General features: G+C 46.1%; 1 protein-coding gene across 3 annotated transcripts in view; it reads left to right on the top strand.

Annotated features, from left to right (window-relative positions):
- LOC144808036 (butyrophilin subfamily 1 member A1-like) overlaps nt 1-26,101 on the top strand; it is a 193,333-nt gene that overhangs the window by 81,288 nt on the left and 85,944 nt on the right. For all 3 annotated transcript variants that reach the window (XR_013606715.1, XM_078673613.1, XM_078673598.1), the window contains exons 5-7: nt 292-408; nt 5,996-6,028; nt 16,561-16,581. Coding sequence is in view for 2 of the 3 variants with exons in the window: in XM_078673613.1 (XP_078529739.1) it covers nt 292-408; nt 5,996-6,028; nt 16,561-16,581 (171 nt within the window). In the remaining variant the exon portion in view is untranslated. The remainder of the gene's footprint in view (nt 1-291; nt 409-5,995; nt 6,029-16,560; nt 16,582-26,101) is intronic.

The following is a 26,101-nucleotide window of genomic DNA, read 5'->3' as shown; positions in this document are numbered from 1 at the left end:
TTGATCCTCTCTGTCTTCCAAATCAGTCATGCTCATACTTCAACTGTGGGAGAAGAAGGGCTGTGATTTCCACTTTCAAGTGAGGATAAGATGTTTCCAAAAAGGCTTTGAAAATTGTTAACATAGTTTAAAGCAATGCAGAGCCTTCTTGGATTTCTGAGAGGCTGCCACAAATAACAATTAATGTTCTTGTTCCGCCCTTTGTTGTTGAAGAACAATAAAAGTAGCACTATCTACCATCTGAGAATCTTCTGATGACGTTAATGAGGTGTCTATCTTGCTTTTTTTCAGATGTTTTCTTCCAGAGAATATCTTCATGTATTTTAAGTCGTCTTCTCATCTCAGCCTCCTTTACAGTACTTGGCATTCTTTTGATTTCCTGGACTTTTTATTTCTTTAATGAACAAAGTAAGTGACAAATACTGTGAAACATTTAGGTAAGACCATTGTGTTGCTTCTAATTTTCTACCTAATTTTTGGCATTTCCGGCTCGGTTTCTGTCAAAGGTGTTTGGAAGTCATACATTGAAGCATGAACTTGTGTTGGTGATTTCAATGCAGACTCACAGTGGTGCAGGAACAATGTTCAGTGTGGGTGTGCTGCTATCAAAACTACACCACCGAAGTCCTAGAGATTGTGAAAATACATATGTCACACAAAGAATGAGAATAGCAAATGAGTGTGGGAGGGTGTAGTATGTATCTGTGGTGCCTTTTGAGGCACAATGTCACAAATCAGCTGATCTTCCATTGAAATTACCACAAAATTCACAATGAAATACAGTGTTCGAGGCATGTGGGCTGTTGAATTCATATCTTACTATAGATCGCCACCTAGTGTTGGGTCCGGATGCTTGCACCTTGTTGTCTTGGAAGAGTCTTCGAAGTATCACAAGATAGGTTGTCACCTCCCCTGGACTACAGTGCGCATGGGCATCTTCTCCATCTTGAGATTGTTTTTTTCTGCCATTGGGTTCGACAGCTCCAACTTCGGGACCGAAGTATTCCAACTTTCTAAGGCCAAAACCTTCTACATTCGACTGTATTGTTTTCGCTCGGTATCCCTAGACTCGACAACACTTCCACCTCTCTCCGGTCATCGACGCGGGCAGTTGGGCCTTTTCGACGCCACGTGGGCCTCCTGCTGATGGATAGGACCCCGTTTAAAAAATGCCCACAGTGTCAATCCAAATTTCCACACAGTGATAAGCATAAAGTATGCAACAGGTGCCTATCTCCGGAGCACAACGAAGAACACTGTCCAGCTTGTGCTCAGTTTCAGTCAAAGAAAACTATCCAGAACCGAAGAGCTGCTCGACTAGAGATGCAGTGGCAGGCACCAGAACCGGAAAACATTTTCGACGACGAACATGAACTCCCAGAGGCGGTGGGCTCCGAAGACCTGGAGATAGTCACCATAGAGGACCAATCGGACTCCGATGACCAGATCACACCGGGGCAAACCGTGAGTACCAAAGCCCCTAACCCGCTTCCACTCTCATACAAGGCTCCGGTCAAAGCTTTGCCTAAAAGCCTTAGCCGTGACCGAAGCACCGCTTCAGAAGCCCCGCCTTCCGCCTCGGCTCCGAAGACCACACCCAAGACTCCCGGTACCCCGGGACCGAGCAAAACACTTTCCAAAGTATCCTCAGCATCGAGCAAAACCGCTCAACCCAAAAAAGTTGTCAAGCAACTAGTCCATCGACTCAAAAACGGCCGCAGAGCCGAGAACGGGCGTCGACACCAAGAGGGCCGTCGATCCGAAGAAGGCTGTTGACCCCAAGAAGGTCGCAGATCCGAAGAAGACCGTCGATCCCAAGAAGGTCGTCGATCCGGAAAAGTGCGTCGACTGGATGTATGACATCACAACGCATGCTTTCACAACACATGCCTTTACAACGCGGTTTTCACAACAGATGCCTTTACAACGCATAGTGCTTTGGGGCGCTGGATAGTGAATTGTTTAATTTACTATTCCAACTCCAGTCCCTGTGGATAGTAGGGAAGGTGTTGGATAGTAAATTAAACCTATTCCCTATCCTAGAGCGCCCCCCAGCGCAATGCGTTGTAATGGTTTGCGTTGTAAAAGTTGCCTCGTAATGGCACTGCGTAGTAAAAGTTGCGTTGTAAAGGTTGTCTCCCGCGTCGAGCCCAAGAAGGTCATCGATCCGAAGACTGCCATCGAGCCAAAGAAGGCCGATGAGCCAAAGAAGGCCGTCGAGCCGAAGAAGGCCATCGAGCCGAAGAACGCCGCTGAGCCGAAGAAGGCCGTTGAGCCAAAGAAGGTAGTCGAGCCGAAGAAGGCCGTCGAGTCAAAGAAGGCTGACCATCATACAAAAGACGTCCAGCCTAAAAGGATACTCGACCCAAACAAACCTGTCGAGCCGAAAACAGCTCCACACCCAAGGGTCCTCGAGTCTGAAGCTCACCCGAAAACAAAAATGTAAAGACAAGCAGGCGACCAATCCAAAATCCTCGGCGCCCAAACCGCGGACAGTGGAGGAAGAACTTTTTCATCCAGATCCAGTGTACCCAGAACAACAGATACTGTATATAGACCCTGATACAGGACATATATCAGTCTACAATATAAACAAAAGAAGACTGGACACTGAAGCCCCTTCTCCTGTTCCTCCTAAGAAAAAGGACTTTGGCACATCCCCTTCAAGACCTTTCACACCTCCTCCTTTCACTCCTAACATGCCTTATGTTCCATATTCTCCTCCACCTATAGAATATGATGAGGAAGAAGAAATAGGTGAAGATCCTCAGGATGATTTAATACAACCTGACGATCAAGGAAACCAGGATGACACATGGAGTGACCATAATGATCCTGATGACACATATGATATACAACCCATACGCGATCCCTCTCCATACCCCACAAAGCCATCTCTTACTGACGAAGCTGTCGCTTTTAAACAACTAGTGGACAGAGCAGCTCAATATCATGGCGTACACATGCACACTGACCCTATTGAGGAGAATTTTCTATTTAACACCTTCCCAGCATCAGAGAAGAGTGTATGTGTACTCCCTATGCTAAAAGGAGTACTAAAGCTCGCACCAGACATCTTTAAAGACCCAGCCAGGGCGCGTGTCCTCAATCCAAGAATTGAGAAAAAATATTAACCGGCCCCTACAGACCCCTCTTATATCAGGTCACAGCTACCAGTAGACTCCCTAGTTGTATCTAATGCTAGGAAGAGAGCAAATTCACAAACAACAGGTGATGCTCCCCCTCCTGACAAGGAGTCAGAAATTTTAGAAGCCTCAATGAAAAGAGTGGCCTCTCAGGCAGCAAGCACTTGGAGGATTGCCAATACCCAAGCTCTGACAGAGCACACTGTGACCAACTGGAGGGATTATTACAACACCTACCAGAACCCTAAAAGGCAAAAGCAAACAACCTAACATCATCTCTTACGCCGACGACACCCAGCTGATCCTCTCCCTCACCAGAGACCCCGCCACCGCCAGAACCTGCCTACACGAAGGGATGAAAGACGTCGCCGAGTGGATGAAGGACAGCCGCCTGAAACTGAACTCGGACAAGACGGAAGTCCTCATCCTGGGATCTTCGCCCTCCGCCTGGGACGACTCCTGGTGGCCCCCAGCCCTGGGCACCGCACACAAGCCAACCGACCACGCACACAACCTGGGCTTCATCCTGGACTCTTCCCTCTCGATGACCAGACAAGTCAACGCCGTCTCCTCATCGTGCTTCAACACCCTGCGTATGCTTCGCAAGATCTTCCGCTGGATCCCGACCGAGACCAGGAAGACTGTCACCCAGGCACTCGCCACCAGCCGACTGGACTACGGAAACGCCCTCTACGCCGGAACCACAGCCAAGCTACAGAAAAGACTCCAGCGCATCCAGAACGCCTCCGCCCGACTCATCCTGGATGTCCCCCGACGCAGCCACATCTCCAGCCACCTGAGGAACCTGCACTGGCTCCCCGTCGACAAGAGGATCACGTTCCGGCTCCTCACCCACGCACACAAGTCTCTCCACGACCTGGGCCCCAAGTACCTCAACGACCGCCTGACCTTCTACACGTCCACCCGCCAGCTACGGTCCACCAGCCTCGCCCTCGCAGCCGTACCACGCATCCGAAGAGCCACCGCCGGAGGAAGATCCTTCTCTTACCTGGCTGCCAAGACTTGGAACTCCCTCCCCATCCACCTTCGGCTGACCCAGGACCATCTCGCCTTCAGGAGACAACTCAAGACCTGGCTGTTCGAGCAGTAGCATACCCCTCCCCCCAAGCGCCTTGAGACCCTCCCGGGTGAGTAGTGCGCTATACAAATGACATGATTGATTGATTGATTGAATACAGGAAGGGAAATTCATCACTAACGCATCCATAAAATGTACCCTTGATGTAGCTGATACAGCCGCTCGGTCTGTGAACACTAGTGTATTGCTACGCCGGCATGCCTGGCTCCGCATTTCAGGATTTAAAAATGAAGGGCAATCTACCATACTCAATCAACCCATTAACCAGAATTTCTTTTTGGCCCTGCGGTTGATACCATCTTAGAAAAGATGAAAAAATATACTGACACCGCTAAGTCTATGGGTGCACTTCAATTTCAACAGTCTAGGAGCTCCTTTTGTCGCTCCTCCTTTCGAGGCTCAGGCAGAGGCAACACATCCCAAACTTCTTCATCATTCAAGAGCACTACACAAGGCACCTTTAATAGAGGCTCCATTAGAGGAAGTTATAGAGGGAACAATAACAAGGGCAGAGGATGTGGTAATAATAACACCCAAGCCTCCACCGCCACCAAACAGTGACTTTTTCACGCTCCCTCCAGACCACTTAACACCAGTCGGAGGCAGAATAACACAATTCCTACCAGTCTGGAACGCTATCACTACAGACAGGTGGGTGAGACAAATTATCCAGTATGGTTACTGCCTGGAACTCACTTCTACTCCACCCAACATACCACCCAAACACCGTCCAATGTCCAAAGAACACATCACGCTGTTACAACAGGAGGTGCTATCCATGCTAGAAAAGGGTGCCATAGAGCCAGTCCCATTACAACATCAAGGGACAGGGGTATACTCTCTATACTTCCTCATTCCCAAAAAAGACGGCTCCCTCAGACCAATATTAGACCTCAGACCTTTGAATCGCCAGACGTGCACGCGTTGCCATTGGAAGCAATGCAACGCGTGCATGTTTTTGCCCGCAAAGCTGTGCCAATTACTAAAGGTCTTTTTCCTATGCAGTGCATGCGCGCTGCGTAGGCAAGACATAAAAAGCACTTACATTTTTACGGGCGCCGTCTCTGTCCTTGCGTTTCATACTGGCAGTCCCAGAACCAGGAAGCTCCCAGGCTCCCTTAAGTCAATCACAACGTTACAATGCAACGTTGTGATTGGTCTGAGCACTGTAGTTTGGCACTCAGAGGGGCACAGGGAGCCTGTGGAAGTTCCCCACCAGGCTGTGCATTACATTTTGGCGGGGAACATGAAAAGTGCGCATGACTGTTTGGCCGGGCCAGGACGGCCAACCACACGTCCATGCTCACTTAGAGTGTGCACACTACTCCTCCCCCCTGTAACCCCAGCCCTGCCCTAGGAAAGAAAAATAAAATCATAATAACAATGTCATAATAATTATATTTTTATTTTCTTCTGCTCTGAGAGCAGTGGGGCGACGCTCCTCCGCCTTAGCGGAGGAACCGCCCCTGAGGCCTGGGAAGCCAAAGGGTGATTAGAAGCACCAAAAAGCCTTTTCTTCAGTTGATGATGAATTTTTTCTAGTCTTGCTAAAACCTGAGTTTCTTAACCATCTGGGCCACACATTTTTGTTTGAGCATATTATTCTTCCTTTTATTATCAAATGATAGTATCTATTTATTACATGCAATAAAGAACATGAACTCTTCAAAGGAAGTTCTGCAGAGACTGCATAAGAGCATGAATTCCTTTCTTAAGTTTAATTGGCAACATGTGTCCTTTTTTCTTCTAGGAAAATGTTCGGGCAACCTTTCTGAAAAACTTGGTGAGTTTTTAATGAAACCAATAATAACTACCAAATGTACGACTATCAGGTATGTATATATGCATATGGTATTTTTGTAGCACAATTAAAATCGAAAGGCAGCGTAGCACTGTACATGGTCTAAGAGAAGCATTAAGTCAATGAGTAAGTGGAGAGGAATCTAGGTTGGCAATGGTTAATGTATTGGGGTGGAATGTTCTTTAAAGAGGTGAGTCTTCAACTCTTTCCTAAATTGAAGCAGAGTTGGGGCCGTCCTGATGGATACGAGGATGTTGTCCCAAATCGTGGGTGTATACATGAAAATGTAAATGTAAATGTGCTGGACTTGTAAAGCGCCCAGCTGCCCGTGAGCGTACCGGAGCTTGCTTAGGGAACACGTCCTGGTATTCCCCTGCGAGAAACCCCGGCAGGGTGTCCACAAGGTGAAAGCCAGGCATCCCGCCGCGAGGGGCCGTAGTGGAGATTAAGCAAGCTATTGCCCAGAGTCGCAGAGTGTGACCCCGTGAGTTGAGTAGGCACCAGAGCGAGAATTGTCGAGTCCGTGGAATTTTGAGCCTGAGACCCGCCGAGGCGGGGAGTCGAACCCTGGTCCACGGTCGATCTCAGCTTCCGGGTCTGCCGCCTCTAACCACTGAGCCACGCTTCTCCACTCAAAGACCTGCTATCCTATTTTCTTCTTTTTATACTTCTGGCTGTGGGCATGCCAAGATCCGGTAGAGATCATGGGTCTGTCTGCAAGCTAAGACAATGTTCTGTTTGTGATACTTTTGTATAAATGATGCAACTGGTTTGAGCCAGCAAGAGGAGTCAATAGAATTCCATCAGGATGGGAGTGATGTGATCATATTTTTTCAGGCCCCCGATGAGACGTGACGCAGCATGTAGGATGTACCTAGGGGGTGCCAGTGTGGGGGTCTGAGAGTCCTACGGAATTGACAATATTCAGATGCAATAGTACGAGGGATTGAACAGCAGTTCCGAAGTTGCTTTCTGGGACGGAATGGTTTGACTTTCTTTAGAAGAGAGACTTGGTGCCAAGCAATATTTGTTTTTGTTAATATATCCCTCGACGCCGAGCTTGGTATCCAGGATGAATCTAGCGAAATGAATCTGCGAAAGTTGGGATTTGAAGCCATCAAGGTTCTTGTCATTGAGTGAGGTTTGTATTGTATTTTGAGTATCATACAATATAACTCTGCACTCTGAAAACCATATGAATATATTATACAATATAATTATGCCCAACTAATATCTACGTTGTATGATACAGTGTTGTTATGTCCAGATGGTCTACAGTTTGGTTTAAAATCAGCCCTTTATGTATAAGTTCATCGTATGAAAAACAGCTGTTTAGTTGCCATAACAATCAATTATGAAAGCTGATGTGTTTTGTTCCTTTGGAACTTCTTCAGGGATCATTAAATTACTCAGTCTTTTTATGCCTCAAAAATACTCTTTTTTTCATCCGTGCACAATAGTTAGTACATCCAGATCACGGTGCCCGTAGTTAGGGTCCAGAGGGTCCATCAGATGGGGTGCTCTCAGTGTGAACCTACGGGAACCGTGATGAGGATGGACTGGCTATTGTTAGTAATCGTACAGGAGATGCTTAGCATTGTCGTGCTCCTGGAGTTGATCACAGACTGCTTTTTCAAATATCTTGCAAATGAATGGTATATAATTGATGAGCCGGTAGTTGACGTGATCATCAGGGTATAATGTAAGCTTCTTTAAAAGTGGGAGAATCTGGCCTGACTGGAGACATTCTGTGAAGATGCGTTGAGTGCGGGACACACTGACAATGCTTAGTAGGGGTAAAAGATCAATGCCAGAGAGAGTTCTGAGGAAGGTCAATGGTAGGACATCATCTCCATAAGAAGTGGCTTTGAGGGAGTTGAGTATGTCAGTGAGATCTGGTAGAGATAGGGTTTTGATGCCTGATCAATGCAGGATTCTGCGGTAGGTTGTGGGTGTAAGATTGAAGAAGTGCTATTGGATTATCCTTATTTTTTCATGGAAGAAGAGGTTGATGCGTGCACCTTTCTGTGGAGTGAGGAATAGGTATGTCCAGCAGGGGGTTGATGCAGTTCTTGAGTGTCTTGAACAGAATCCTGATTTTGGCGGTTCACAAAAAAGGTGACCGAGGCACAAGGAAATCGCACATATCACTTTCATGGGTTGTGGGCCATCCTAATCTTCGACACCAGAAAAAATCCATCAACATTTGAAAGGAACATGACTCAGCACCCACCCCATATCAACATTTCTAATAATACCCAGATTACAGGACGACTTGAAATTATAATGTAATTCAATTACATAATGCACAGAAATCCTTTTATTTAAAAAAATTGATTTCTTTATTCAAAATTATTTCATTATATAACGTGTTTCGTCCACAAAGACTTCTTCAGGGCTGTATTTGCGCATCCCGTATATGATGTTATGGTCCAGGTTTTTTTTTGTTTTTTTTTTGCCAGAGTTGTATATAGCGCGAACTAGACCCGAACCGAATCGAGTATCAGAGCGCTTTACATAGCACCAGTTACGTTACATTAGGATACACATTCATTTATTATTATTTTTTTATTGTTAGGCACGGGGAGATTAAGTGATTTGCCCAGAATCACAGGAAGTTTGGCGTCGTTACCGAGACTCGAACCCAGTTCCTCCAGGTCCGAGGTCGAGTTATGGTATGTACCCCAGTTATTCCTAAATCTGTGTACCCCTTTGACAATCATCCAAATTGTATTTCCTCTGTGATGGTAGTGTCACATTGGGAACAATTTTGGATGGCCGGAACACTCCTGTGAGGTCTGAAAACGTACTAGTCTGTTCCCAGTAGAGTCTGAGAGCTTTTGAATCCTATGTGGGCTGTGACCCTGGTTGTTCCTGTGAGTAAGATCGCTCATGCGTGGCGTGCAGTCGCACAAAGCTGGGTCGAAAAAGACTAAGAAGTTTCTAGACCACACAAGAGAGCCCTGACCATTCAAAATTGCTCCCAATGGGACACTATCATAACAGAGAAATTATCATTTGGAGGACGACAGGCTGTTGGAGGATCATCTCTTTGCCACCAGGAAGTTACGGCCCTCTTGGCCAAGGGAGCTATAGAGCGGGTGCCGATGCCAGAAGTGGGTTATGGTTGATATTCCTGCTACTTTCTGGTGCCAAAATAGGATGGAGGCCTTTGTCCTGTCCTAGACCTACGTCCCTCAACTACTTCCTCAAGAAGACCACACAATTCAACCTCGCACAATTCCACATCTAACAATTCCAATGCAATCCACAATATTCCACTCCACATCACATGCATCCACTCCAAAACACATAGGTAAAATACATTATCATTTACAACGCCAATACCTCGTACTCTCTCAAATGCGAGACCTATTGCATTGCAAATGCTTGTTCTTCCTGTTGTTTCCACTTTCATGTGCCTTTTCTCCCATTCTGCCTGAATACACTGTCAGTTTATTAGCGTAGTCTAGTGATGAGCCCCTCATCCCTGTGATGGGACTTGTCCTTTAACCTCCAGTCCAAATAAGAGGCCCCCCCTTTAACCCTGGCACCCCTTTTTAGGTGCAGCCTGGCAGAGCATGCTCTGTGACGCATGGCGTAGGCTCTCTGTGGGCTTAGGCCCATCACTTGTCCTTGGCTCCTTGTAGTGCCCCTCGTAAAATCTTCCTCTTCAATGGTCGCTTTGTTGTCTTTGCCCCGCCTTTTGGCTCTTTGTTTCCGCCCTGGTGACTGACCTAGTTACATGGATCAGGTCACTTTTCACCACTTATGCACGTTTGGTGCTCTACTTTTTGTTTTGCTTCAGCTCGTTTCCGTCCCTACACCACCTGGCACGCGTTGCTGCCTTTCATGCTTTTGTTGCACCCCCACTAGTGAGCATCTGTGGGATTAACGAGAGAAAACGCCACCCACTTTGCGATCCTATACACATTTGGGGGCAGATTTATGAAGGCCTTGCGCCGCCGGTGCGTCACTTTATTTGACGCAACGGCGGCGCAAACAATGCGCCCTATTTACAACGTGACGCATCTAGGAGATGCGTCACATTGTAAAGCCCTGCGCCATAAGGAGGTGTTCCTGCGCAGGGGGGGGCGTTCCTGCGCAGGAACGCCTCCTAAAAGTGGCTGAGTGAAATCTATGAGATTTCACTCAGTCACTTTCATGACAATGCTGCGTCAAAACCCTGCGCCTGCTTGAAGCAGGCGTAGGTCTTGACGCAGCATTGTGGAGATGTTGCACCCCTGAGCCTTGCTGGAGCTGCGTCGCGCTTGCGACGCAACTCCAGCAATGTGCCACCTTTACGGCACAGATGCGTCACACATCTGTGCCGTTTTTGCCCCATGGTGCGCCGCATTGTAAATGCGGCGCACCATGGGTGGCGTAGCAGCGGCGCAGGATGACTGGCGCATCCCTGGGGATGCGCCAGTCATCATAAATCTGCCCCTTTGTTTGGAACTTTTTATAGCGCAAACTCGACCCGAAGGTATCAAAGTGCTTTGCATGAGCATCAGTTGCATTACAGGCAGAGGAGCTACAGATCTCCAAGTATTACAGTTGTCACTCCACACCACCTTCGAGCGGGCCACGAAATCAGCACCCCCCCCCGAATGGGACCGCCAACGTGTGATTGCTGTTGAATCCTGCACCGATACATGCACTGGCTCTAAGTTCAGAATCACGCGCATCCAGGGCTTTAAGTGGGCCGGGTCTCACCGGTGCTGAGCACCGGCAGTTTTTAAAGGGAGTCTCGAAACGGGTCTCTATCGGGCTCTGTTTTGTGCCCTGGCACAGGCGGACTGCAGTGACAGCGGCACATCGATGTGCACTGCTCACACTGCTCACTTCTCACTAGCAGAGAAGATTCGCATGACGTCAAGTGAGCATTAAGGGATGGGAAATCCTTTAAAGAGTCATTTTCTCTCTGTATTTCCCTTCTCTTTTTGAAACTCAGGCGCAGCAACATTGTCTGGTGTCACCAGGGCTTTAAGTGGAAGCTTTTTCAATATTGAATTCAAGCCATAGTTGCTGCTTATTTATCTTATGCAACTAACAACCAATGACAAAGCCAATAGTCCTGACTTGTTGTAGGTCTGGTGTTACTTGTTGTATCATGTATCTGGATGCAATGACAGAAACAGCAAAATACAAGTCGGGTGGCATACTATGCTAAGCACAGATTTTTCTCTTACATGTTTTAATCCACGCCCTTAATTACATTGGCCACGCCCCTCTGAGAGACCCCCCAGTTTTTTCATCCTACTTAAAGCCCTGCACGCATCTATGGAAGAATCCATAGGGATTTACCGGCGAATAGAAATAATGAGCAGGCGATCTGTGCCCTTAACTATTTGGGAGAATTGGTGAATAGCGGCCAGAGCTGCCAATAGTACAACTGGGGAGCCAGGTTCGAATCCCGGTGTTGGCTTAACACCCTGTGATTTTGGGCAAATTAATCTCCCCTGAACCTCTAAAGAATTAATGCCATATGTTATGTAGCTTGTACGGACATTATTCTAGAGCTGCAGTAAGGTTGCGATGCCGCTCGCTCTTTCTATATGCACCTAGTTTTTAAAATGTTCATGTTTTTGGGGTGCATGGTATACGAGCTACTTAGGGGATAAGTTGGTAGCGCTACACGTGCATGACTTTTATTATACTTCTTTGTTGCATCTGTTTTATGTAAAGCTTCTGTTTTTAACTTACCTTTTGGTACCGGCGCTCCTCCGTCCACCGCAGCTGTTGTGCTGGTTTCGTGGAAGGGGCTAGTCCGGGCTACCAGCTGCTCACGCGACTCTTCTCTCTTCCTGGCCATCAGTGAGCGCCATTTTGGGTCGGGTGACATTCTAGTGGTGTAACTACCCAACGATCCTGCCTATTTTAGGGGCTGAAGGCGGCCACGCGCAGCGGGCGCGCCAGCAGGAAAGCCCGTCTGCACCCGTATGCACCTGGATGCCGCCAGATGCCAGAGATGCTGTCGGTGGCGCTAGGGGTGTGTGTACATACTCTAGGGACAGCTTTGGGCTGTCAACTCTGGGGTAAGCCCTTGCCACCCACAGCTAACCCTGCTAGAAGGTACCTTCGGTTGTAGGCTTCACGCATGGCAGCCAGGTTATTGGAAAACCAAGGATTGGCGTGAGAGGAACGGCACTTGGACCAATTGGCAGGGATTGGAGAGTCCAGGGCTTGAAGGATCCAGTCGCAGAAGATTTTATAAGCTGCATCTGGATCCATAGATAACTTGGGCAATTTTACGGCAAGAAGTGCGTGGAATTGCTCGGTGTTTAGTTTAAGCCAAGGGCGTTTATATAGGGTCTTCTGGGTGCCAGTAATCAGGGGTCCTGGAAACGGGAGGGAAGCCGAAATCAAAAAGTGATCGAACCAACAAACTGGGCTATGGGGGCTGACAGACAAGGAAGGAATATTAGAAAAGTCGGGGTCTAGTAAGTGGCCCGCAGTATGAGTGGGACCTGAGACTAGTTGATTTGATTGTCAAGCTGCGAGATCTGCCAATTAAAGATGTCAGTCTCCATAAGATCTTCAAAATGTAAATTCAGTTCCCCAAACATAGTGAAGTTGGCAGATGTCATAGCCATAACACTGGCGGCCTCAATAAGGGCAGATTTGAACTCCTTAGAAGGACCAGGTGGACGGTAGATCAACAACCCATTGGATCACTTTAATATGGTGACACTCCAACGAGTACTCCCGCTCCTTCAGCAAGGCACTTTCGGCCACTTTGGATTGAAAGGATGCCTACTTCCACATCCCGATACACCCCGCTCACTGCAAATACCTCAGGTTTGTGGTAGCAGGTTAACATTACCAATTAAAAGTACTCCCATTCGGAGTCACTACTGCTCCCAGGGTTTTCACCAAATGTCTGGCAGTGGTCGCAGCTCATCTACGAAGACAACACATTCACGTCGTCCCATACTTAGACGACTGGCTCATAAAAGCCAGCTGGCAAGCATACTGACTACAACATACTCACACAACAGTGCCGCTGATCCACGATCTTGGATTCACAGTTAATCTGTCCAAGTCCCATCTCCAACCCTCCAACACGCAAGAGTATTTGAGAGCCACTCTACATACACAAAAGTCTCTGGCCTATTCCAATCTGGCCAGAATCCGCAACATTCGAACCCTACTTTGCCAGTTCCAGCCAGCTTGAGTGTTCATGCAGTTACTAGGAATGATGGCGTCTTGCATCCTAATAGTCCCCTACGCAAGACTTCAAATGCGTCCCCTTCAGGAATGCTTAGCACATCAGTGAAATCATTCTCACGGTCAGTTATGAGATCTAGTGTTGGTAGACGGCCGCACTCATCGCTCTCTGTAGTGGTGGAATCCACAAAACCTTTCCATCAACCGATTCCACAAACAGTGCTAACAGCAGACGCATCGCTCACTGGTTGGAGAGCTCATCTCCAAACTCACACGATTCAGGGCATGTGGCAACTGCAGCAAAAGCAGCTTCACATACATCATCTAGAGCTTCTAGCGATATTTTTAGCGCTCAAAGCCTTTCAAGTTCACCTGGTAGGCGAAGCTGTCCTGATACGCACAGACAACAGGACATCAATGTATTATATACAGAAACAGGTCTCTTCAGCCGTCAGAACTAGCAGAGACCATCTGGAGGTGGGCCATATGTCACAACATGTATCTCCTCGCAGAACACCTTCCAGGAGTGGACCATCAAATGACAGATCTGCTCAGCAGACAGAGATAACAGATCCACGAGTGGGAACTCCACCCTCGAGTTCTCCTCCCATTCTTTCAGATGTGGGGCTGCCCAGACATAGATCTATTCGCCACACATCAAAACCCAAAATGCCCAAGCTTCACCTCCAGGTATCCATACTCATTGTCCAGAGGCAATGCACTATGGTTAAATTGGTCAGGGATATTTGCCTACACTTTTCCGCCTCTCCCACTCATTGCACTAGTCGTTCTGAAGCTCAGACAGGCGTCCCTGACACTAATCCTAGTTGCCCCCACATGGACCCGTCAACCGTGGTCGCCCACCCTCTTGGAGCTCTCAGTAGTCCCTCACCAAGACTACATCTTACACCCAATCTCCTAACACAGAGCTGTGGAAAGATAAGATATCCAGATCCCGGTCATTTCAACTTTGCGATCGGGCACCTGAAGTCATAACGTTGGGCTACCTTAATCTTCCGCCAGACTGCATGAAAATTATCAAAGAGGCTGGATAACCTACTACAAGGGCCTGCTATGCAGCAAAGTGGAAGCAGTTTGTTATTTATTGTAATGCCAATCAAATCTACCCGCTTGATGCTTCAGTTCAGAACATCATCTGCTATTTACTTCATCTACAGTGTTCAGATTTAGCGTACCCATCCATACGTTTACATCGTGCTGCAATAGCCGCATATCTGTGGTTCTTCCCTCAAGCAGATTCTGTGGCAGAACGTGCTATACACACCTTATACGTTAAAAGAGCATTACTCTATTACATAGGAGGACAAAACCTTTCCGTAAGACTAAACAACTCTTTGTGGCTTTTGCCCCACCTCACAAAGGCAATCCCATCTCAAAATCAGGTATTGCCCGGTGGATAGTCAAATGCATTAAGAAGTGCTATTCAAAAGCAAAACGAACATTAACAATTCCCCCTAGAGCGCACTCCACTCCCAAACTAGGGGCTTCTATGGCTTTCTTAGGAAACATCCCTAAAGATGACATCTGCAAAGCTGCAACATGGTCTACACCTCACACATTCACAAAACAACTATTGTTCTACATACACTCTTTCAAAACACTGCAACAGCTACAGGTTAGCCACAGCTTTGGGAGATTACTGCTGTATAGTCTATGCAAAGCTTGTGATCTACAGCTCACATGCCTCGAACGGAAAATGCAACTTGCCCAGTATGCATCTGTTTTTGGCATGTAGAGCTGTAGATTCACATGCACCCACCTCCCCGGGTACCTATACCTGTTGCAGTGATATCTTACTTAGACGCATTTACATGGACATCTCCATTCTACTACTCTTACTAACTCCATTATCACCCTCTGTGGAAAAACAATCTAACAATGGAGTTGATGCCCATGTGCATTTTCAACAAAAAAGGATGAGTCACCTACCTTGAGACTGGAAAAGACTTTTTCGAAGAAAAACAAAGTGCAAACATCTGGACCCAACTAGATGGCAGGCTTTGCAAAGCATGTGGATCTACAGCTCTACATGCCAGGAACAGATGCATGCTGGGTAAGTAGCATTTTCCTTTTAAGTTTAATATACAACGAGCTCAACCTGAAGTTATTGGAGCACTTTACATGTGCGCAACTACATTACACAAGGTCAGATTATTGTTTTTTTGGTTTTAGGCAACGGGATATTCAATGATATGGCCAGGATCACAGGATGTTGAGCAGGTACCGATTCAAACCTGTTTCCATAGTTTTAAAGCCGTCAGCTCTGGCCGTAAAACCAAATCCTCTTCCTAAAATACTTGCAGGCAGGAGAGTACAGATCATAAATAAAGTTTGGACAAAAACCTGAATCCATGTAGTCTGACAGCCCAGCCGTAGAAGTCCTGTGGGGGTTCCTCATTCAGTATGTCGATGTAAATTTTTAAACCCGGGTGCCGCATTGTACCATATTCTCTCCCTGTGACTCAACATTAAACTTGTAAAATCCCATGTGCACTGTATTATTGCAATTTGTTTTATTTTTATTTTTTTAAATATTCAGTTGAAGTAAATACATATCAACAAAGAATCCTGACAGGCATTAGAGTGGAGTCTGGAATGGGTGATGTATATCAATAGTGGGTGGCATAGTGGGAGTTGGATTGACGGAGCTGGCACTGGGTACGACTACTGGCAGGTTCTGGCAGCTGGTCGTGCATGATAATGGAATAGCGAGGGAATCACATGCGGGCCGTCTGCTGCTGGGAGCCTGCATCATGCAAACTCCTAAAGGACCATGGAGATGCTATGTGTTGGGCTCGTTTCTGTGGAAGCGGGGATATTAGCAATTGGGCTGGGCTCTGCTAGTGACCTTTGAAAAACTACTTCACGACGCAGGGAGTAGGAAAGGCAGTACAGGTGCTACTCCTCCACTATTCCCAATGTCCATAACTGTGCACCAGTCACAATGGACATGTGACGGTGTACCAAGGCATTAGACAGGACTCATTCAAAAAAGTGTATTCCAGTTTAAACCAGGTCTGGACATTTTCACATGGTGGGTTATAATCAGGTATTTACGGTTTTAACCGAAAGCTAAAATATGTAAGCATTACACATGGTAGTGGACAGCTCTGCTATTACAAGCTTTTTGGTTGCTTGCTAAAACCTGAATAACTAACTGGGTTCTCAGGAACAAGGGTCAAACGTGTGTGACAGTGCGCTTTGTTTGAGGATCGTTAGAGAGGTTGAATGGAGAAGGCTTAACAGTGATTTCAATGTGATACAACTTAGTGAAGTTTTACAAGTTTTTTTCTAACATTCATACTTATTTTCTCTTTACCTAGGAAAACTTTTGGAAGAAATTGGTGAGTTTTTGTGAATTAAGGTAATGGTTTTCTCTTCATAGCATCCAAGGAAGGCTTAAGTTTTCAATAAGACAAGAAGCCTATTAAGGTGAACATGTCATGTAAACATGAATCTAGTAAATCACATTACTTTACAGATAAGGCATGGTTGGGTGTTAACAAATATATCATTTAAATGTATGTATGTGTATGTAAGAAGATGCCCTCGCCCAGACCTTTGTGGTTGTACAAACGTTTTTACAATGCTGCCAAGGTAGAGGTGAGCACAAAATATGTTGCATTTTGAGTTTGCTCTCACCACAGACTTCTAGTTGGTATTAAGAACAAATATGTGCATTGTTCCTCATTTGTGGTGCCAGTTTAAAAGGCTGTGTCTTGAACACATGATATGTCTCATAGCAGAGCTGTGTACCTGTTTTTAGGTCTCGCTCGAGACCTATTGCTGTGGAGTCGGCTCTCAAGGGAGACAGACCTGGGCACGCGCGTCGATTTCACATCATGGATGCGCATGCCCAGCCTCCCGGAGCTGTGCACATCTCCAGATTGCCAGCCATGCCTCTCTCAGTCACGCGCACGCACACACACACACACACACACACACACACACGCAGGCACACACACGCTCATACACACATGCGCACACACACACACGCACACACACACCCCCCAACCTACTCACGGGCTCACGGGCTCACGCTGGCTTGGCTGTGCTGTTGGAGACAAGAGGGAGGGGGGGTCTTATCCGAGTGCGAGCTCCCCCGTCGTAGCACTCGCGCAACCAAATAACTTGCGCTCGTAGCGGTAGTTCCCGTGTGCCCCCGTCTGACGGCAGCAACATTCGTAAGTCGTCAGACGGCGTCGCTCTGGCTCCTATCGCCCGCTCTGTTTTAGACCCCGGGGTGAACCAATAGAAGCCCTAAGCCGGCCGGCCAGTCTTCCAATGACAAGACAGTCGTCACTGGAGGGGCGGGCCATAAGTGTTGGTGGGTGCGTATGCGCCTGTCTCTGGAAGCTCCCCCTTCCCATCATTGCGCATGCGCGGTCCATCTGATTCCGGGTGTAGGAGGTTGCTATTGCGAGGGTCGTTATCCGTTGTGTCCGGGAGGCGGAAGAAGGTTCTCTGGGTGTCAGTGTGCAGCCCCTACCGAAGCATGGCTGGCAGAGACTAGCCATAGGCAGCGCCGGTTCCGAAGGCCACGAGGTACCCACTAACATCATTCTGTATTCCTTGACGTCACAAGCATAGTCAGTGACGGCAAAAGAAGACAGGACCAACCTGGACCACTGAGACGTGCCAGCCAGGGTCCTGACTTAGGTTGCCCCATACGTCCTACTTAGCACAAGCCCTGAATGCTGCCATTTTAAGACGACCCCGTCCACAACAGTCCCCCGCATGTCTCTTAAGTCCCGGTTTCTCGGACTTTTGATGTCACTCACCATAGTGTACACCTTTGCATCCTACATGGTTTTATCACATAGACCCCATATCCATCTTTCTGATCATTGTCTGCCACGGTGGTTTAAAGCGTTTTGCATAAAAGTGATTGTTGAGTGCGTCTAGTTAACGAGGTGAGGTTAGGTTTGTTTAGGAAATGGCATCGCCACCTTACTCCACGTCTTCACGGGCAGTGTTTTCAGGGCTTCTAAGCTATACAACCGTGCTGCTGGCTGTGCTTTCTCATTTGTCCATTATGAGCAAACCAAAACTGCAATGTCCAGAATTCATTACTTTGTAACTTGGAAGCCCATATTGCAAAGTTCTCCTCCTTCTAAGACGCTTCCAAATTTAATTCACACCCACTCTATTATCTGAAGGAAGACCTTCCATTATAGCGAATTCTATTCTCCATGACCTTAGAAGTGCCTTCCCAGTGTGTTCTTGTGGTTGGAGAGTCTGCCTTTTATTGCAGTATTACCCTTTTACCTGTGTTTGGTACTCTTTTGTAACTTGCACACATCACTTTTCTCTTGTAACACACTGTTTGCTTCCTCTTACATTTTGTTTGCTTTCGATACTTGCACAAGTGCCACCATTGCCTACGTAACGTTTGTTCTTGTGTTTGAGTGTCTGCCAGTTATTGCAGTACTATACCTGTACTTGTACTTTGTATGCTTTTGTAACCTGCACACGTGTCACTTTTTCCTCCTGTAATGCACCGTTTGCTCCTCTTGTATTTTGTTTTCTCACAATTGTCACTTTTGCCTCATGTAGTGTAACGTTTGCTTTTGTAATTTGTTCACTTGTAATTTTCTCCTCATGTATCATTACTGTTCCTATTGTGAAGTGCTCTGACACCTTCGGGTAAAGTCCACGCTATATAAAAACGCATTAAATAAAAAAATTAAAATAAAAAACGTGTTTCTCGGGCTTATGGTGGAGTTGGGTGACCCCTCCATTTCTGCTTCTAGTGTGCAGCTTCTAGCCCTGTAGCAAGTTTCGGGAGTCCATGCCAAGCGAGACATCCAACAATGTTGTGGATTTTGGGGTGTGCTCGGTTACCTTTTGTTGATTGAAGTTGTCCTGTTCAATTGTTGCACTCGGCACAGAACCAAGCTTAAAACAGAACTTATGCCAAGCAGTCACGAGGACACTTTGTTCTGGTCTCTTACAGCCTGATTCATCAAGCTGATTTGCGCTCGCAAAGGGCCAGATTCTGAGAATCTGGCCCTTTGCGAGTGCGATTTTTGCATTTGGGATTCATCATCCCAAATGCAAAAATCACTATTACCGAAATCGCATATTTGCGAGGAATTGGATTTAAGGAATCTCTAATAGAGATTCCTTAAATGCAATTCATCAACCAATTAGAAATAGCGAAATCGCAGTATTTGGTCTCAATTTACCACCAAGTCTGACTTGGTGGTAAATTGCGAAAATAGTGTAAAAAGCACTTTAGTGCATTTTTTTCTTTTGCATGTTACACACACACATGTCCTTTGGACATGTGTGTGCGCAACACCTGTTCAAATGTGCATTTAAGGGGTGCTACAGGGTGTCCTTTGGACACCCCTAGCACCCTTAAAATCGCTATCTTATTTGCGAGTAGCAAATTGCTACTCGCAAATAAGGGATACTCCCCATTCATTCCTATGGGCCTTTTGGCCCATAGGAATGAATGGGGAGTTATTCCTTATTTGCGAGTAGCAAATTGTTACTCGCAAATAAGGAATGTGTAGGAATCGCTATTTATTTAGCAATTCCTACATGAATACCGTTTTGCGAGTCCTCAATAGCGATTCGCTATGAATCGCTATTAGGGGCTCGCAAAACGGCCCGTTGATGAATCAGGCTGTTAGTGTCCTGATCACATCAATGATGCAAGAAGTCACCTACCTCTTACACATGTAACGCAAGAAGACGAACATTTATGTTATCTGTCTTCTGGCAACTGCTTGATAGAAGCGGAGTTGAGCTGCAACTGGACTGTGTTTTAGTTGTGCTTTTGACTGGTCACGTTTTAGATTCAACTTTTAATTAGTGTGTTTTGGCTTACAGTTTGATTGGCGTCTATCATTGTGAATGTTGTGTGCTTTTACTCAGGTTAGGATAAGACCAGTCAGAGCTGTAGTGTGTCAATTATGCTGTTATAGAATTTTGAGGCTGGAGCTGACTAACTGCTGGTGTAGGCAGTTGGCGAGAAGGACATACTGGTAGATTCATCAAAGACCCGTTTTGCAAGTCTTTAATAGCGATTCATAAGGAACCGCTATTAAGGACTTGCAAAACGGGATTCATGTAGGAATTGCAATAAATATTGCGATTCCTACATGTTCCTTATTTGTGATTAGCAATTTGCTAATCGCAAATAAGGATGCGATTTCAAGGGTGCCAGGGGTGTCCAAAGGACACCGTGTAACACCCCTGAAATGCAACATTACACAGGTGTTGCGCACACACATGTCCAAAGGACATGTGTGTGTGTAACATGCAACAGAGAATAATGCACTAAAGTGCTTTTTTCTATTTTTTTCGCTATTTACCACGAAGTCTGACTTTGTGGTAAATAGAGGCCAAATATTGCGAATTCGCAATTTCTAAATGTTTCATGAATTGCATTTAAGGAATCTCTAATAGAGATTCCTTAAATGCTAATCCTCGCAAATTTGCGAATTCTTTAATAGCGATTTTTGCATTTGGGATGATGAATCCCAAATGCAAAAATTGCACTCGCATAAGGGCCAGATTCTCAGAATCTGTCCCTTTTGCGAGCACATTCCGCTTGATGAATCTGGCTGTAAGACTGAGCGTAATCTGAATGAAGTTGTGGCCTGTGAATAACCTCATTTGGGGTGGCCCAAGTATACAGTTTGCTTTTTATAACCCTGGTTGCAGCACCTCTCTTGTTCCATCATCAGAAAGGTCCCAGGTTCCTAAATTTGGAAGACCTACTTTCTAAGTAGGGTGATAGTGAGAGGTGGGCGTCGTGGTCACCTTTGAACCACCAGGATATTGACTTCTGCAATCTTAAAATGAGATTTACTCCACAGTATTGGTGGAATGAGCCATCGGATGGAACTGAATGATTGAGAAGTGTAGGCAAGGGCAAACGCGTGTTCCGTTTGAGACGTACGCATGCTTAAGAGACATGATGTAGGGCTTCTTAGAAACCTGAATACGTACGGACTTCCTTCCACCTCGACATAACGACCACAAGCTCACAGCAAGGGCAATCGGATTTGCTTCCCTGCTCCCCCCGACCGCTCATCCGGCGTCGGTTTTCCCATCGCCCTACACTACTAAGACGCGCTAGAAGCACTTCCTCCACGCGTCTTCCTGTGTACACACCCGATTAGGACCGGGTTGGAAATATCACCGGTCCGACGACACAGCTCACATCTTTTTACTCCACAGCCCTGAAGAGTCACGGGTTTACCCCGGTGTTGACGAAACACGTGTCGGCTGGTTTTTCTTGTGAAACAAATACTTATATTGGATGAATAAACACCTTACAAGTCAAAAACATTGGAGTTGGATTCTATCCTTTTCATTATATGACTACCAAACTTAATTATTATATACTGATGCAGGTTGTGTGCGCTTGACATTGCATTCGCATGATGTAGGGCTATTTAGAGATTGTTTTACACAGTTATTACTGGTCTTGGGGAAAATTAAGGACTCGACCGAATAACTGCATGCAGAAAAGCCTAAGCTCTCAGTGATGAGGTTTCTCCTATTCCCTTTGGAGAATAAGAAGCTATTTATAGCTAGCACCAATAATTAGAATGGAAAGGGGCCCTAGTCCTGAATGCTTTTAGTAACTATCTTGCTCATTTGCAGGGCTTGTGTGTCTGTTTTAAAATTAGAAATATTGGTAAACTAAAATGGATAGACGCAAACTCAGCAGAAGGTTTGATGGAATGTCAGACATACTAAAGATGCTTGCAGTTTCAACAAGGGAGGGAATATTCAAACTTATGATTTACATTATTATAGATTTCTGCATCACTTATAAGTACACAATGCAACCACTGTGGTTTCAGAAATGACCTTGTCTGTGGAGCTAGGTAAGAACACCTCTTTCAGAAAAAAAACTAGTGTGTGGCCTAGTACTTGGAGAGCTTTATGACTATCAGCCTGATTCATGAAGCTCAATAGCGCTCGCAAAGGGCCAGATTCTGAGAATCTGGCCCTTTGCGAGCGCAATTTTTGCATTTGAGTTCATCATCCCAAATGCAAAAATCGGTAATAAAGAATTCGCAAAATTGCGAGGAATTACATTTAAGGAATCTCTATTTGAGATTCCTTAAATGCAATTCATCATCCATTTATAAATTGCGAAATCGCAATTTCGGGCCGCTATTTACCGCGAGGCTAGACCTCGTGGTAAATAGAGAAAACTTAGAAAAATGCTTTTAAATGCATTTTTCTAAGTTGCATGTTACACACACACATGTCCTTTGGACATGTGTGTGCGCAACACCAATGTAGATTACATTTCAGGGGTGCTACAGGGTGTCCTTTGGACACCCCTGCACCCTTGAAATCGCATCCTTATTTGCGATTAGCAATTTGCTAATTGCAAATAAAGAACATGTAGGAATCGCAATATTTTTTACAATTCCTACATGAATCTCGTTTTGCAAGTCCTTAATAGCGATTCCTTATGAATCGCTATTAAAGACTCGCAAAACGGGTCTTTGATGGATCAGGCTGTTAATCTCCAGCTTTTGTAGTCCCAAGCCACTCTGTGATACAGAAAACCCTTTTAATTTTAACCAATAGTGGCTGAAAAAACTGTGAAGAGCCACAATGTGTCTTTCTTTCAGCTCAGTAACGTACATAGTCATTTCACAAATAGAATGCTTGACATCTTGCGACAGCGTTATGGACAGTGTTTCTTTGACTGCTATCGTACATTTAGAAAGTTGTAGATGGCATCTCTTACCCACCTACATGCCCGTCATATTAGAAACGCCAAAATTAGATTCCAGTACTTCTGACAAAGAGGCTTTCTTACAATAATCTTTCTGGTTATTCTATGTTTCTTGCTCAGGCTGTTATAGCCAGGTAAAGTTTAGAGGAGAGAGTGCCTCCATTTCCGGTTACTAACCCACAGCAGCAAACAGAAATGCTTTGTGTAGTACCTATCACTAGGGCACAAGAGAGTACGTTTTGCTTAGGAATAACACACCAATACAGGGATTTACCCATGCACTCTTGTTATAATATTTGTGTCATTGGAACTTTAAATGACGTTAATCCAGACACCAGTGGCTAAGATGTGATGTGAAATCAAATGTGTGCCTTTAATGGAGCAGATAGAAACACTAATATAACAAACAAGAACGAATTCACTACCTACTCAACTAAAGATTAGGGCCTAGATGTAGGAAATTTTATTTTACCACTTCTTAAATACCGAATTTTACCGATTCGGTATTTAAGAAGTGGTAAAATAGAGGGGGGGGGGATGTAGGTATTACAGATTCGGTAAATACCGAATCCTGCAAGGGTGCAGGGGGTGTCACTTTGACACCCTCTAGCACCCCAAATACAGGCCTGTGTGCCATGTGGCACACAGACATGCCCTAAGGGCATGCCTGTCTGTCACATGGCACAGATGTGCATGCACAGATGTGCATGCACACCTGGATTTGGTATTTTACCACCCAATTGGATTGGGTGGTAAAATACCGAATCTGAAAGGCCTTTGGGACTCAGAAGAGTCCCACCTACATCTAGAAGTTACCGATTCGGTAAAATTGGCCCCCTACATCCCAAAAACCCATTTACCGGTCGGTAACGGCCGAAATCGGCCGTTACCGGCCGGTAAATGGCCACCTACATCTGGCCCCCAAAGATTAAGTGTGCCTTGGACCACAGGGTGTTTTTAAAGAACCCTCGTTCACCAACCTAGTTGATGACATGCTGTGTCATTGGGTTCCCACCCTGGTTGCCGCGTGCTTCCAGGATGTGCTACGATTCCTGATTACATCGGAGCTGGTTTTCTTTGTGATTGTGACAAGGTGTGTGGTGGTGATATGTGATTTAAAATTTGCTCCGGAACTCCTACCACATGTAGGGCCCGATTCACAGAACTAACTTAAGACAAAATCCTAAACGTACTTCAGCCATCTAACGTGGTGCCTCTATGGGTCAGTGTGGCTTTCGTCAGGACCAGAAACAGTAAATGCATGCACGCTAAGACATGCAAATAGAAGTTTGTGCTTAGCCTTCAATCGTGGAGTGAAAGTCACCTCTTGCGGCAGTTCATGCGAAGAAAAGACCATGAGAAAACATATTTTATGTCGGCAGTCATGCCTTGAGGCTGTGTGCAACCATTTGAGCACCGGCCCTAGTAAGACCATGCAACCACTTATCATTGTGCCGAGAATATGTTAGAAATAATTTACACCCACACTGTCATTTGTGGGGTAACATTTTCTCACATTATATATATATCAACAATTTATTGAACACTTAATCTTAAACTCCTGAAGCTATGACTGAAGTCCTTTTATTAACCTCTTCGGTGCTCAGGACGGCCACCGGCCATCCGACGTCACGGTGGGCATGTGCGAAACATGCCCACTCATTAATTCTCCCGCACAGCGGGAGAATTCATGTAGCGTCGTAGGGGTTAACATCTTTTGATTCAACCTATACTCTTATAACATCAAAACAATATTAAAACCAGCCTCATTGGACAGAATAGTCCTGCATGGTGAAGACGTGCACCCCTGCCCTGAGTGCCCAATTGATTTTTTTCTAAGTGTCTAATGTTGATTTTTGTCATAGGCAAACACAGATCATGTGTGTGCGCCACGACATAGGCTGTCTCACGGATTGTTGGACCGGAGGGTTGCCCTGAGCGCTACCCTCATAGTGGTAAAAGGCTTCTGCCTTCACCGGGAAATAAACAGCCCAAGCGCTGTGGTGGTAGCATACCGTGTAATGACCAATAGTAGTGAACACATCCTTTTTCCCAGTGTCACTGGAGTTAGGCCTACAGACTCCTTCACGTTTATAACATTTCCACTGTTGTGTGTTTACATCGCCCCTGGCCCACATCAGGTTGATGGATAAGTCCAAGCGAGATGAACATGTGCTGAATGCATGTGAGCGCGCAAGACCTACACTACACTGAGAGCGAAGTGTGGAACAGTGTGCCGATGGTAAATGTGTGTGTGCTGGCAGTGTGTGTTTAAAGTGATAGACTGGTACAGTACAGAGGGACTGTAGGGCTGAACTCTGAGCGCATGTGCTACATGTGAGCATGCTGCTGGTCGCATAATGCATGAGGACAGCAGTGCTGGGCAGTGAAGATACTGGCAACGTACACTGTGCGGAGCTGCCGGCACTGGTAAATTACATGGAATCCCTTGGGTTTTATTTTGGGAAGTCCAGGCCTGTCTGGTGAAAATATGAGAAGGGTTAGCCCCCTCCTCCCCCCGAGACAGAGTTTGTGTATTGCAGCATTCACTGTAAGCTGGGTGGGACAAACACTGGAGCATTGGAGAGCATTTCATAAGGCTCTTTGATTCAGTGATATATCATGAGGAAGAGGCCAGGACACATCTCAGGAAGGGAGAGATGTGGCTGAGGAGGGAATGATAAAGAATAGGGCTGCAAGTTTGGGCACGCTGAGCCCCCCTGTCGCACGGCCGCATCAGTTACAAAGAGCAATGCGGGATTTTTTTCCCATTCGATATAAAGGTACGCAGGTCCCTCTGGACGCGTTGAGTATCCTCTTGCGGGATTGTTGTGGGCAATGTCTGGAATATATACAGGAGCCGCGGAAGGATGTTCATTTTAATGGTGCATTGAGGCGAAAATAGTCAGTGATTGCCTTGCGTATCTCTTCTATGTCCACTGTATCGTACAGAAGGTGTGGGGGTAAGCCCCAGCGTGGGTGTGCTCAGGGCGGGATGCTTCAGATGAGTTCTAGGTGGGCGTGGTATGAGATAGAGATATCTGAGAGCTCCTCCATGGGAAGCTGCCGTAGGATGGAAGGGGTGACAAAGGTATAATCTATGCGAGAATAGGAAGCATGCACATGTGAGTAAAAGGAGTAGT

This window comes from Lissotriton helveticus, chromosome 1_1, assembly GCF_964261635.1.
Source record: "Lissotriton helveticus chromosome 1_1, aLisHel1.1, whole genome shotgun sequence".
Taxonomy (NCBI): Eukaryota; Metazoa; Chordata; class Amphibia; order Caudata; family Salamandridae; genus Lissotriton; species Lissotriton helveticus.
Note: the sequence above shows the minus strand (reverse complement) of the source record. Positions and strands in the feature narration are given on the sequence as shown.